This window comes from Hyperolius riggenbachi, chromosome 1, assembly GCF_040937935.1.
Source record: "Hyperolius riggenbachi isolate aHypRig1 chromosome 1, aHypRig1.pri, whole genome shotgun sequence".
NCBI lineage: Eukaryota > Metazoa > Chordata > Amphibia > Anura > Hyperoliidae > Hyperolius > Hyperolius riggenbachi.
This window is the reverse complement of record NC_090646.1, coordinates 296,659,248-296,673,604: the sequence shown is the minus strand read 5'-3', so window position 1 is coordinate 296,673,604 and position 14,357 is coordinate 296,659,248. Positions and strand designations below refer to the sequence as shown.

General features: G+C 41.8%; 1 protein-coding gene across 8 annotated transcripts in view; it reads right to left on the bottom strand.

Moving 5' to 3' along the window:
- The window catches only part of ACSBG2 (acyl-CoA synthetase bubblegum family member 2), a 256,592-nt gene that overhangs the window by 29,718 nt on the left and 212,517 nt on the right, over positions 1-14,357 (bottom strand). For all 8 annotated transcript variants that reach the window (XM_068233748.1, XM_068233750.1, XM_068233747.1 and 5 more), the window contains 4 exons: positions 3,401-3,550; positions 3,144-3,320; positions 2,855-3,036; positions 2,082-2,315 (listed from right to left, as the gene is read on the bottom strand). In XM_068233748.1, the coding sequence (XP_068089849.1) occupies positions 2,082-2,315; positions 2,855-3,036; positions 3,144-3,320; positions 3,401-3,550 (743 nt within the window). The remainder of the gene's footprint in view (positions 1-2,081; positions 2,316-2,854; positions 3,037-3,143; positions 3,321-3,400; positions 3,551-14,357) is intronic.

Genomic DNA, 14,357 nt, shown 5'->3' with positions numbered 1-14,357 from the left:
ACCAATCATTCATCTCTAATAAAACAATTTAAGTCTATATTGGCATTGAGACCATTGGGTGCAAGGCTCTGTAGTTAGAATATCCAGTGGGTTTCCAACTGTGATAGGGTCTTTATCAGAATGCCCCCTCTCCAATGCGGTTTTATTAAATCAACTCCATAGCAACGAATCCCAGTAGGGTCTCTGTTATGGACCTTTGAGAAGTGATCAGGGATGCTATGTGCTTTCTTATCAGGGTGTCCTATATTGTAAATATGTTCCGAACATCTTTTCTTCACACGTCTTCCTGTGCGGCCCACATATTGCAGGCCGCACGGACACTCCAACACATACGACGACATTGATTGAATTGCAAGTTCTAAATTGATCAATGGTGAATCTTTTCCCACTATATGTGGATGGAAAAGTCATCTTACAACCTCCATATTCACAAATTCTCCATTTGGCTTTTTGCAAGGAACAAAAAAAAAAAACCTTTCAAACTGGGAAACATAGGTGGCCTTGTTGTTTTAACACAATTTTTTACAATTTTAGCTCCCAGATTCTGCGGTCTCCTGTAAATTATTCTTGGTTTATCAGGTAATGCTGGACCTAAAACCGGATCCTCTCAAAATACCCCAATTATCATTGAGCAGCCTTTTCATTCTCTTATGATTTCGAGTGTAAGTTCCTTGCAAACAGCCAAATAAATGCAGAATTTGGAAATATGGAGGTTGTAAGATGACTACATTTACATCCACATATAGTGGGAAAGGATTCATCATTGATCAATGTACAACTTGCAATTCAATCAATGTCGTCGTATATGTGTTGGAGTGTCCGTGCGGCCTGCAATAGGTGGGCCGCACAGGAAGATGTGTGAAGAAAAGATGTTCGGAACATATTTACAATATAGGACACCCTGATAAAGCACATAGCATCCCTGATCACTTCTCAAAGGTCCATCACAGAGACCCTACTGGGATTCGTTGCTATGGAATTGATTTAATAAAACCACATTGGAGAGGGGGCAGTGTGATAAATATCTTATCACAGTTGGAAACCCGCTGGATATTCCAACTACAGAGCCTTGCACCCAATGGTCTCAATGCCAATATAGACTTAAATTGTTTTATTAGAAATGAATGATAGGGGGAAAAAAACCTGGATTACTGATCTGCTCGCAATACATTTAAGTTGTTTATATTGTCCTGAATAACATTGCTCTTAATTTATTGGCATTTTAATTGTTACTCCCTATAGTATGTGAAGGGAGGAGTGTTTATAAAAGTAACCTCCTCATCAGGTAGCCACACCCCCTGACGAAGGCGAGAGCCGAAACTCTAGTCGGGATGTGGAGGTTACGTTGCAATAATGGTCAATAAACAAGAAACTTGCTAGTAAGTAGCTTCCCCGTGTGTGGCTCAGTGTCTAGCAGTGTGCATTATTTTCGCTTTTTCCATTTCAGCGTCCAGCGCTATAGTGCCCTGATATTGCAGCCAGCACATACTGTCAACCAGCGTGAACCGCAGAAAAGCGGAAACCAGAAGTTCAGGAATCACGTGATCGGGGAAGCCATCCAGCCGTATCAGAGAGCGGAGCTTGTTTGGCGGACGGCGCCGCTGTCATTGCCCTAGATGATCCAAGGATATCGGGATTACATCAAGCATTATACTTCTGGGCAGATCTTATCGTAGAGGTGGGGTATCACCGACACAGGTACTGTCTTGCCTTATCCCTGAAGTACTGTCTTTACTGAGTGGTCCGTTTTTTGCGCTGAGGTACTTTGTTGCATCTGCAAATATACAGCTTAAAGAAAAACAACCTATGAACTTCTACTTGCTCTCTCATAACAGTTGTCTGTCTGGGCTGCCTCCACAACAGACAAAGTAAACCAGTTCTGTTAGGTGTAATGACCATTACAAAAAAATGCATGTTGTCCTGGTGGGATTTTGTTCCCCACAAAGGATCAGATTTATTTTAGAAGCTTTATACAGGATTTAAGATAAAGTGGTTCAGTACAGTCAATAAAAGAAATTTCTAAAAAAAAAATAAAAAACACACGAACAAGTCCTAGAAAGCAAGTAAAATGTCCACCATACCTCATAATCCTAAAGGCATCAGGCAGTGAGATTGTGTGTGGGCCTGAACTCTCACTCATTCCATACAATTCATACACAGGAATATTGAGACTGAGGAAGAACTCCAGTGTATCTTTGGTGATGGGGGCAGCTCCAGTGTAACATTTTGAACAGCGATCTAATCCTAGAGCTTTGCGAACCTTTTTAAACACCAGTTTTTTCGCCACATGGTACGTCATTGGCTGTTGAGAAGCTCTGGAGACAAAATAAAATGTTTTGTAATGATCCAGTTAGGACATTGGTAAATATTACTGATATTCTTCTAGCCAAAATTTGGAGTCCAAATTTCTTTGCACCAGTTTTCCATGCACACCTATAGACTATCTCACTGTGCTACCCATATACATTCATCAGGTCGCCCACCAGTTCACAATGCGACGTTGCATTGTATTCCTGTTTTAACAGGAACTCAACAAAAATGTCATACCACATATGGCTGCTTTACATCACATAAAGTGAGGTACAATGAAGCATACAAACAATGAAAAGTATGCTTCCCTGTACCTGTTAACATGTGTTTACTGCAGCAGCGCGTTACCATAACGCTACACTGCATCTCTAACTTTGCACTTTGAACATAGCATAGACTAGTTGCAGTGCGTTATTCCGCGTTGCAATGCCTCCTTCATATCGCTCTATAACGTCCCACTTTGAATATAGCCTTCAACTCAGTAGAGACAGAAAACAGTCATTGAGTCAATTAGACTAGGATTGTATGACTGCAACAGCCTTACCCATTCATCCTCTTCAAGTTGGTTTCCAGGCCCACACCTTTTGCCCAAGAAGCTACTTTGCGCTTGATTGATGAAGACTTTGCCCCAACAGCTTTCATTTTTTCTTGCATTTTTTCCCACACTCGAGGAACACCCATAAAGGCTGTCGGTCTTACTTCTCTCAGAGTATTTGCCAATGACCCCTATGATTCAAATGGAAAAAAAAAAAAAAAAAAAGCTCAAAAAAAAAAAAAAAAAAAAGATTCATATTACATACTTTTCTATAATGTTCAGAAACACCAGGCATTACCTTTAAAGCATCAGGTTGTGCAAAGTATGTGGCTCCGCCATACTTCATTGTTAGCCAAATATCTATCATCTGTGCTGCAATATGGCTGAGTGGTAAATAACTGACTACTATCTCCTGTTGGTCAGTAGCTTCTCTGAGACGAACAGTCCTTCCAGCCGCTGCTGCTGTCCAAGTGATCTGAATAAAATTATTAGATCATGACTATACTGACATTTTGCTTACAATCCAGTAGCCTGAACTTTAACATATTGACTCACATTATCATGGCTCAGCATGACTCCTTTAGGCTGCCCTGTGGTTCCAGAGGTATAGATTAGGGTACAGCATTGATTGGGCTTCTGAGAGGAAATAATTAGGTCCAATTCAGCATCTGAGACATCTTTTCCAAGCTGCATGAATTCAGACCACTGCAGGAAACAAATAGTGAATAAAATTAGATATACAGGTGCTCACACTTCACATAAGGCATTTTATTGACCTGAGGAAGAGGGCAGAGACCCATGAAACATGTCAGCAATTAATTTGGATAAAGATTTTTTTTTCCAAAACTGTTGTTTCGATAAGATCTTTATTTTTACTTTAATCTGGAGTTGATTACTACACAGAAGACAAACATTGGGTGCCTCTCTAAGGAGGTGTTCTTTCCTATTTGTAGAAAACTAGGGGGAACTAACATAGGAGAGCGACCACCCGGACCAAGGAAGATCTGGCGCACTGAGTGGGAGCGGTTTAAATCCCCCATAGGAATTTACAGTGGTTGCAGCACTGCAAGCCCTCTTTGTGAGTATTCAATACCCACAATTCTGCCATATACTTTATGACCCAACGATACTGCACCATTGTGCTTTTGGTTTTCCTGTCACCCTACAGGCTCTGGCCCCTCCTTTGGCAGTAAAGAATTGGTGGAACCTGAACCATAGATGCAAGTAGTGAATACTCAGAAGGAGGGGGAAAAACACACAAAACAACTAACTCCTAATTATTTAATTTTTATTTTATTACAATTTAAATTTTAGGAAATTGCTGTAAGAAATGCACGACACATTGAAATCCGCAGATATATCAGTAAGTGCTTTCACGGCATGTCTGATGTTCACGCTAAAGTGCTGCGCAGCTGTGTATTCTGGTGACAAATGGCTGCTTGCATTACAGTGTGCTGTACAAACACAGCTGTCAGAAATGCAGGAGCCATGGGTCAGGCAGCCACCTGCGTTGCAAGTGTGTGCAGGCCCTAAATAAAACTTAATGGTTTTCATGGTCAAAACCAGCCAATATAGTACAGTATCTGCTTGCTAGCTAGTAGTTCTGTGATTAAATGACATGCTTGTTGCCTTCCTTCAGTCAACATGTAAAGCTAGTTTTACACTGACACGTTGCCTGGCTGTCCTGCTGATTTGTCTGGGCACTACTAAAGTGAATCACACCTGAAAAAGAGCGCTTGATCTGCATGTGCTTGTTCTGAATCTATGGCTAAAAAGTATAATAGGTAGAAGATCAGCATGACAGCCAGGCTATCTGCATTGTTGTAGCCTCCCTGACGGTAAGCCCGACCTGACCACGGGCTGTGATTTCTATGTGCACAGCGGTAAGGCCCGTGCTCAGGTCGGGCTGTGAACAAGCTGCCTCCTGCTGTGTTTACCTGGGTCCCGCGCGCGATCAGCGCTGCCAGCGGGACCCAGGTTTCTCCCTTCTAACTTTTTTTTTTTAAGTTTTTCGGCCGCCGGGATACCCAAGTCCCCTCTATTCTTCCGGGGACCTGGCGGCCAATCAGTGCGCGGTGGCGGGTGGGGCTAAATTTTAAAGTGGACCTGAAGATGTTCAGGTCTGAAAGTAATGTACAGGAAAGTCGCTGTGCGTGTGTGCACACACACGTTCATGTACGTACAAGTATGTATTTTATTTATAAGGCGCCAATATATTACGCAGCGCTGTACGTATGTACGTATGTATGTACGTACGTACGTGCGTGTATATACTGTAGAGAGAGTTTAGCCTCATTTGTCTATAATCACAAGTTGTAATTTGATCTCTCCCCTGTGTCACTTGACTGCCATGGCAGAAAAGCTTATTTGAAAGCACAGGACAGTAACAATATAGCCATTTGGTTCCCAAATGCTTCTGAGCTAAGTGCTTCTGCCATACTGTTACCGATTTTTGCCCTGATTTTGACTACTTTCTGCCTGCATCGACCTCTGCCCTGATTTTGACTACTCTTATTTGTACAGTTTCAAATTTAAGTGTCTTCATAAATTTTAATTCACAAGATTTTTGTTCTAGTCTTATTTATATGCAGAATGTCTACCAGGCTTTTATTCTGTCATATTTTGGTAAATTACGACTTAAGAATTGGAGGCCGAACTCATCAAGCAACGACAGTCAGTACACACGCCCGATTTAGCGGGCGGACGGGACGTTCAAACGACCAGTCGTTTGCAGAAATCGAAGTGTGCATGGGCCTTTTCAGAGCAGTCTGAACTAATGACCTCTCCTCTGGCAGAGAAAAAGTAAATAGTTCAACAGTTGAGATAATAAAAGTCAGATAACAGCCCTCTCCACGACTTTGAAAGTCGTACAGCTTAATGGCTTTTTTGCATAGAGATAACTGCTGGAGTTTAACTCTTCCTGTACTGGAAACCGACAGATGTATCTGATCTTAATGTTTTATTTCTTAGCTGCAGGGCTGTGGAGTCGGAGTCGTGGAGTCGGAGTCGTGGAGTCGGGCAATTTTGGGAGCCTGGAGTCGGGAAAAAAATGCACCGACTCCGACTCCTAATGAATTTGTAACTAATTAAAATAGAAAATATGATAAAATGTTCTATTTCTCAGATAATAGTCATTAAAAATAATGTATATATACAGTATATATACAGTATATATACAGTAATAGCTGTGCTTAGTCCACAAAAATGAAATAAACCAGTCAAAATTAGTTACTTGTGCTGCTTCAATAAAGCAGTCCCCGTATTTTTAAGGTCAGATATACACATCTGATTGTGACTGTATATATGATGTGTACACAGGAATCTCATATATACTAAACAACATCTATGCTGTAAGAATAAAGCCTGATGTGTAGCTGTGTCACTAATAGAGATGGTCAACGAGATGGAAATTCTGCATTGATGCCGATTTATTCAAATGTATGCACTCCCTTTGCTGATGAAATCAAATAATGTGATAGGTTATTAAAATTTGGTTTGGTGACTACAAATTAAAGGGTAACTGAAACGGATGAAAAGTAAAGTTTTATACATACCTGGGGCTTCCTCCAGCCCCCTTCAGGCTAATCAGTCCCTCGCTGTCCTCCACCACCCGGATCTTCTGCTATGAGTCCTGGTAATTCAGCCAGTCAGCGCTGTCCGGCCGCATGCCGCTTCCACAGCCAGGAGCATTCTGCACCTGCGCAATAGTGCTGCACAGGTGTAGTATGCTCCTGGCGGCGGAGTGTGTGCATGCGCACTACGCCTGACTGGCTCAAGTACCTGGACTCATAGCAGAAGATCCAGGTGGTGGTGGAGGACAACAAACTGATTATCCTGAAGACGGCTGGAGGAAGCCCCAGGTATGTATAAAACTTTAATTTCATCTGTCTCAGGTTTACTTTGTTACACAGTAGTACTATACTCTACATATGCACTCCCCACAGAGCTGCAGGGAATCCACCGAGAATGCTGTCCACCTTGAACACAGAGGTGTTGTCTGTTTACAATCTCCTCATTCCCCTGCAGAGTACCTGCACATCATTCTTACATGTACCCACACTTACATTGCCTAGGGCTTGATAGATGTTCTTTGTTCCGGTTTGTACCTTTTACAAGTACTCTTACCAAGGACTAGTTTTAGTCTAAAGGGAATAAATATAGTAGTCTACATATCCTTCTCACTTCAGTTGTCTTGTAAAATTCCTAAGCGTTGGCAGTTAAGAGACGAATTTCATGTTACATACTTTTAATCAACAAAATTGTAATATGCAAATTAGAGGAGTCGGAGTCGTGGAGTCGGAGTCGGTGGAATCCTAAACTGAGGAGTCGGAGTCGAAGTCGGTGGATTTTTGGACTGACTCCACAGCCCTGCTTAGCTGTACTACACATACAAATCATAATTTTTTTTTCCTTCACTTCAGTGTCTCTAAGAGGAAATGTCAATACACATCTCACTTCAGGTGTCCTTTACATACAGAGGTGCAGAGATGGTCAATTAGATGCAAAAAAGAGTACAAGCAGAATTATGCAACGGTTAATGCAAATTTATGCAGCTTGAAAATAAATGGTCTATTTTCAAGCTGTATACATTTGAAAAAAAAAAACAAAAAACCTCCATGAACTTGAATTTGCATCTCACTACAGATGGGTCGGAACAGCCTGAGTATTTGCATCTGCCAACTCCAAAGCCCTGCCCGTTAGGCTGGAGTGGTAGGGAAAACAAAAAAACAAAACAAAACAAAAAAAAACACACAAACACACGCGCTTCCCTTGACTCATAATTGTGTAATTATAAACCACCTTAAAGAGACTACTGAAGTCTACTAAAATCCCACTTTTTATTAAACATTTAACTTTAGCACTATAAGCCCTGCTAAAAACACTGCATCCCTGTGGCAGAAAGCAGTTTACAACCCCCCCCCCCCCCCCAGATCCCCTTGGGAAAATGCGGGGAGCGCTTCCTCAGAGGCAGAGCTTAGGGCTGTAGCTCTGCCTCTACTTGCGTCAATCCCTGCCTCTCCCTGCCCCTCTCAGTCTTCCCACAGAGGGGCGGCGGATATCCGCAGGAGACTGACGTAGATTGAAAGTCGTGGATTTTGCCCCAGTGTTCGGGGGGTTTGTAAACAGCTGTCAGCCCTGGGGATGCGGCATTTTAGCAGGGCTGATAGTGGCCTGGGGCACACCAAAAACCGCTAGCAGATCCGCAAAATGCTAGCAGATTTGGAAACGCTTTTTTTTATTTTGATGAGGCGTTTTGCGGATTGCTGCTGCGGATTTCAGTGTAGCACATTTCATATATTGTTACAGTAAAGCTGTTACTGAACAGCGTCTAACAAAACCGCCTGGCAAACCGCTCTGATCTGCCGTTTTTCAGAGCTGTTTGTGTTTTTCCTATACTTAATATTGGAGGCAGAAACGCCTCCGCAATCCAAAAAACGCCTCACCCAGAGGGGATTAGTTTCTGCAAAACTCCTCCCGCTTTGGTGTGCACCAGCCCATTGAAATACATTACCCTAGCGTATCCGACTAAAACAGCAAAAAAGCCGCTCTGTGTGCACCAGCCCAGTGATAGTGAAAAAGTGAGATGTTAAGAGGCTTCTGTGTCCCCCCCAAAAAAAAAACAAAAAACAAAAACAAAAAAAACCACACATCACGATCTACTACACAGATTTGGTAACAGAAAAGATTATATCCTTAGTGGTCACAATTCGATTAATCCCAGTTCTATACACTACCAGACCATCCAGTCTCAAAATTACGATCGATGTGGCTCTGAGTCACAGATACAGCGATCAAATCTGACAGTAAAAAGCAACACCTGTATGGCTAGATTTAATCATATCCAATGTCCCCAAATAAATGCAAAGGTTATTGCATATGAATTAAATAAAACTAAAATCAGTAACTATTTTATAGGCCCAAATTCAAGGCTGCATACAATTTGAAACAAAACCCGGATCAACTTGGAAAATTAGCATCTGTTTCAGTCTGTCCATGCACATCTTGCCTGGCTAAGCTTGCCAAGGCTGTCTTGTTTTAGCAAAAATAAAGTGATTGGCAGTAAAAGGTCATGGATGCAGACAGCTTCTGTATAAATTATACTATTCTCAGGGCAAAGCACGAGTACAGAGAAGCTCAGACAGGATTCTGTGCTGCAGCTCCAAGGAAATGGGGAGATAGAGATAGAGAGAGATATATATATATATATATATATATATATATATATATATATATATATATATATATATATATATATATATATATATATATATATATATATATATATATATATATATATATATATATATATATATATATATATATATATATATATATATATATATATATATATATATATATATATATATATATATATATATATATGTTAAGCTCAACACACGCCATACAATCTTGGTTGTACAGATTTACCAAATCTATGTAGTATAAGGGCCAACAGATTGAAAATACCTTGAATGATTAATCGGTTAAGCTCTTATACTACATGAAAGTGGCAAGATTGAACAACCAAGATTGTATGGTGTGTGTTGAGCCTTAGTGTGAGGCCAGTTGCCAAAAGAAAGGTTTACTTTTTGTCATAGAAATATTTACTCTCAAATTACCAGGTAAACGGTTACCAGGAATGCCAAAGAATGAGCACACACAAATGGCAGTTGGGGCAGCACCCACAAAAGCTCCAACTGGTTTTGCCAGAAAATCTAGCTTGCTTGAGAAGCCAGGAGACTTAAAAACACAAACCTCTCAAATGACAGCTTACACGCCTATAAATGCAAGGATTTTAGTTTAGCTTTTGCAAGTGTGAGGCCATTTATGTCCTTTTGCACTATGCATTTCCTAAATGGTTATGAAATGCCTGCAAACAGTGCATTTACAGTCTTTCAACTATGGATTTGGCAGCTGACAGGAGTTAGCAATTATTTGACTGCAGATGTGCTTAAAGTGTACCCGAGAGGTCATGCGATGTGTTGAGATAAACGTGTATGTACAGTGGCAAGAACACAAACACTTATGCTCCTTTTTCTTTTTTCCCTGCCTGAAAGTGAATATCCAGATATGCAACTGAAAGTTTCTTCAGTCGGGTCCCAGTGGGGCTATAGCATCCTAAAAACAAATGACAACCCAAAAAACAAAAAAAGCTTTCTTAACCTCTTAAGAACCACGGTCTTAAACCCCCCTAGTGACCAGGCCATTTTAACCAAAATAGGCCACTGCAGCTTTAAGGCCTCGCTGCAGGGCCATACAACTCAGCACACAACTGATTCCTCCTTCCTTTTCTGCCCACCAACAGAGTACTCTGTTGGTGAGCTCTGATTTAATTTTTAATAAATTTTCCTAACTTTTTGTACTCCCCCTTCCTCCCCCAGCCAATCACCGTGATCGGCTGTCACAGGCTACAGAGGGGACAGCCATTCGGCGTGGAGTGGTCCTGGGGCTGCCGCTCTACTCACGCCAATCAGCATGGAGCAGTCGTTAGGCAGTTAAAGGACAACAGAGGTGAAAATAAAGAAATGAAACTATCCATCCTCCTACTAAAAATGACTGATATGCCACAGTTTCATTTTCTTTTTAAAACTACTTTAAGCTTTTACTGTTTTGTTTTTGCTCAATGACATTCATTTAAGTGTGTCAGCCAACATTTTGAACTATTGACCCTTTTTATCTCTTTCTTGCTCTCAAGCCATTTTTTTTGCTAGGAAAGAGTTTTATAGTTGGAATTTCTTATCAGTGTGGGTCACACTGTAGTCTGACTCAGTCCTGACTCAAACAGGTATGTAAATGGCAGTTCCTGTCTCAGGCCTCTTTTCCATGGACTGTTGAGCTGTGTGATCAGCAAGCAGTTACCAGGCTGCAGTAAGCAGTTTTGAGAGTTTGATAGGCACTTCACTGCCTATCAACAGTTCGTGGCAAAGTGACCTAACTTTCAGGGCAGAGAAAAAAAAACAAAAAAAAACACGAACAGCATAGTTATTTGTGTGCTAGGCACTGTACATACACATGTCTATCATGTCACCTCCGTAATCCTTTAGGCAGATAACTGGGCTTCTGACTGAAAGGGTCAGATAAGGTCAATAGTTCATGTATTTAAACTCAGGAACCCTTGAGACACTGAAATTGAGCAGAGAACATAAAACATTAAAGGGGAACTGAAGAGAGAGTTATATGGAGGCTGTCATGTTTATTTCCTTTTAAGCAATACCAGTTGCCTGGCAGCCCTGCTGATCCTCTGCCTCTAATACTATTAGCCATAGCCCCTGAACAAGCATGCAGCAGATCAGGTGTTTCAGACTTTAAAGTCAGATCTGACAAGACTAGCTGCATGCTTGTTTCTGGTGTTATTCAGATGCTACTGCAGAGAAATAGACCAGCAGGGCTGCCAGGCAACTGGTATTGGTTAAAAGGAAATATGGCAGGCTCCGTATACCTCTTACTTCAGTTCCCCTTTAAATCTACTTTGCAAATGTTTATACATAAACCATGAGATGTCTTAAAAAGTAATTTCTAGGAGTAGGACAGATCTAATTGTATATCTCAGTTTATTTTCATCTCTGGTTCACTTCAGTAAGCATACTCCGATTACATAAATTCATGCCAGTTTTAGAACATGAACTTAATTAGAAAATAAACTTGTGCTTTTTCATTTTCATCTGAAAGCATATAAAAAGCAGGCATGTAAACGGTGAGTGTGGCTGTGATAGCAACTGGGGCTAACCTGCCATCATGCTCTGCACACCCCCCCTCCCCCCCTCGTGTAGTTGCCAGTTTGTGCAGCCCAGCCCACTGAGCCCTGCAAAACCTTCCATCTCCTTCCCTCTGGGCCTCTCTGCAAGGCCTGTGAGTGCAACCCATGCTGTACTGCACTGCGCTGACTTTGCAGTGCACAGCCTTAACAGCCTCCTCCAGACTAGTCCTGGACTTCACCGGACAAACCGATCCTTCAGTCCCCCAGCGACTAAGTTTTGATTTCGGTGACTAAGCCAGTGGATGGCCACTACACCTGCGCAGCTCTGGCCGAGGGCAACCTTGATCACGCTCCCATTACAGGGAGTGTATGGCGCATGCGGTCTATTTTCTTGAAATAAAAGGTATTTACAATAACTCCGCTTTAATTTAACAAGAAGTTTTAAATCAGGATGATACCATTTACTGGCTAACTACAAATGAATAAGAATAAACAAGCTTTCGGCCTTGCAGCCTTCGTCAGGTTTACATCCTGTTAGTTTGCAAGCTGGTGGTACAGACAGCTTATATACATGCAACATCAAAAGGGAAAACATATTTTTTTCAAGCATAAATACATCATTAAGATGCCTTAATACAAACAGACCATCTAAATGGGGTAAGATAAGGATCCTTGTTTACTTTATTGCTCACAGGCCTGGTATTAGGATTGACCCAGAGGTATCATAAATTCTTAGTTCACTAGTTCAGCTAGGGTGGCTGAGACAGTTCATATATCATCAATCTCATACCAATATAGAAAGTTATTCAGACCCTTCTGCACAGCTTTGAAACAATTTATAAATTTTGTTTCTGCTATTAATCGGTCATTTGACGTTTTGAAGCCGCCCTTCAGGGCAGTGACACGAAGATCATCCATGCTGTGTCCGTTGGACCGAAAGTGTGTAGCAACTGGGAGTCCAGATTTGGTATCATTAATAGTGTGCCTGTGTCCATTCATACGTTTGCGCAGAGTTTGTCCAGTTTCTCCCACGTACATAACATTGGGGCATTTAGCACACATGATCAGATATACCAGATTGGTGGACCCACAAGAAAATTTACCTTGTATTCTGTACTCCTGTTGTGAACCTGGTATCGTTACCCTGTCAGTGGAGTAAATGTGTCTGCAGGTCCCACATATTTTTTGTCGGCAGGGTGATGTTCCGTTTTGTTGAGGCCTATTCAAAGAGCTCCTGACAATCATCTGTTTTAGATTGTGTGGTTGCCGATATGACAAGAGTGGAGGTTTAGGGAATATCGTTCTCAGTCTGTGATCCTTGTGTAAAATGGGATGAAGTTCCTTAGCAATCCTCAAGATTTCCAGGTGTGGGTTGTAGGTGACAACCAAAGGGACACGTTCCTCTTTCTGGTTTTGCTTATATTTCAGGAGTTCAGTCCTGGGGATGTTGCTGGCTTTCCTGATTTGGGCCGCAGCCATGGGAGGACTGTAACCTTGTTTAATGAAAGTGTTCTTAAGGTGATCCAGGTGCTTGTCTCTGTCCATCCTGTCAGAACAAATCCGGTTGTACCTTATAGCTTGGCTGTAAATTATTGAGTTCTTAATGTGCTTGGGATGAAAACTGTCATATCTTAGGTATGTGGGACGGTCTGTAGGTTTGCGATACACAGAGGTTTGTATGTTGTTACCCCTGATGTATATGGTGGTGTCCAGAAAGTTAATCTCTGTGTGAGAGTAGGTAAGTTTCAATTTGATTGTAGGATGGAAGGCATTGAAGTTCCTGTGGAACTTAAGATCATCCTCACTTGCGGACCAGATGATTAAAATATCAATGAAGCGGAAGTAGGCCAAGGGTTTTATGCCACATGCATTGAGGTATTCCTCTTCGATTTTGGCCATGAATAGATTTTCATACTGTGGATCGAATCGCAAACCCATTGCCACGCCCATCTGCTGTAAATAGAGGTCCTGTCCAAAAGTGAAATAATTATGAGTGAGAATGAATTTGATCAGTCCAGTAATAGGCTTTACAGGTATGCCCTGACCCTGAAGATATTTACGGCAGGCCGCAATACCATCATCATGGGGAATGTTCGTGTACAGGGACTCCACGTCCATCGTGGCCAGTATGGTTCCCTCAGGTACTGGGCCGATGGCTGTCAGTTTGTTCAGGAGGTGGGTGGTATCCTGTAAGTAGCTGGGTCTTTTACAGACAAGAGGTTTCAAGATGTTTTCCAGCCACCCTGAGATGTTCTCTGTAAGAGTTCCGCTCCCTGAGATTATGGGCCTGCCTGGGTTTCCCTCTTTGTGGATCTTGGGAAGCATGTAAAAGCAGGCTGTTCTAGGCTCTTCAGGGATAAGGGTCCTTACATGTAGTCTGATGTTTGCAGGCAATCTGTTAACCATCCTATTAAGTGCCATCCTGTAGCCTTTTGTGGGGTCCCCCTGTAATTTGGCATAGTGAGCGGTATTGGATAATTGTCTTTGTGCCTCCTGGATGTAGTCACTGGTGTTCATTATGACTATGGCACCACCTTTATCTGCTGGTTTAATAATAATGTCCTTATTCTCCTTAAGGGATCTGATGGCCTGTCGCTCCTGTGGTGTTACGTTCTGGGCCAGTGTCTTTCTTTTACTCAGGATCCTGTCAGAGATTCTGCGTCTGAATTTGTTTATGTATTTATCCAGGGCCGGGTTTTTTCCTTCTTTGGGGGTCCATCTTTTTTTCTTTTTAGATCTGGTGCGTTTTGGTCCATTATCCATTGTATCACAGGCTTCCTTATGGTAGTGTTCCTTCTTGCCTTTACTGATGGC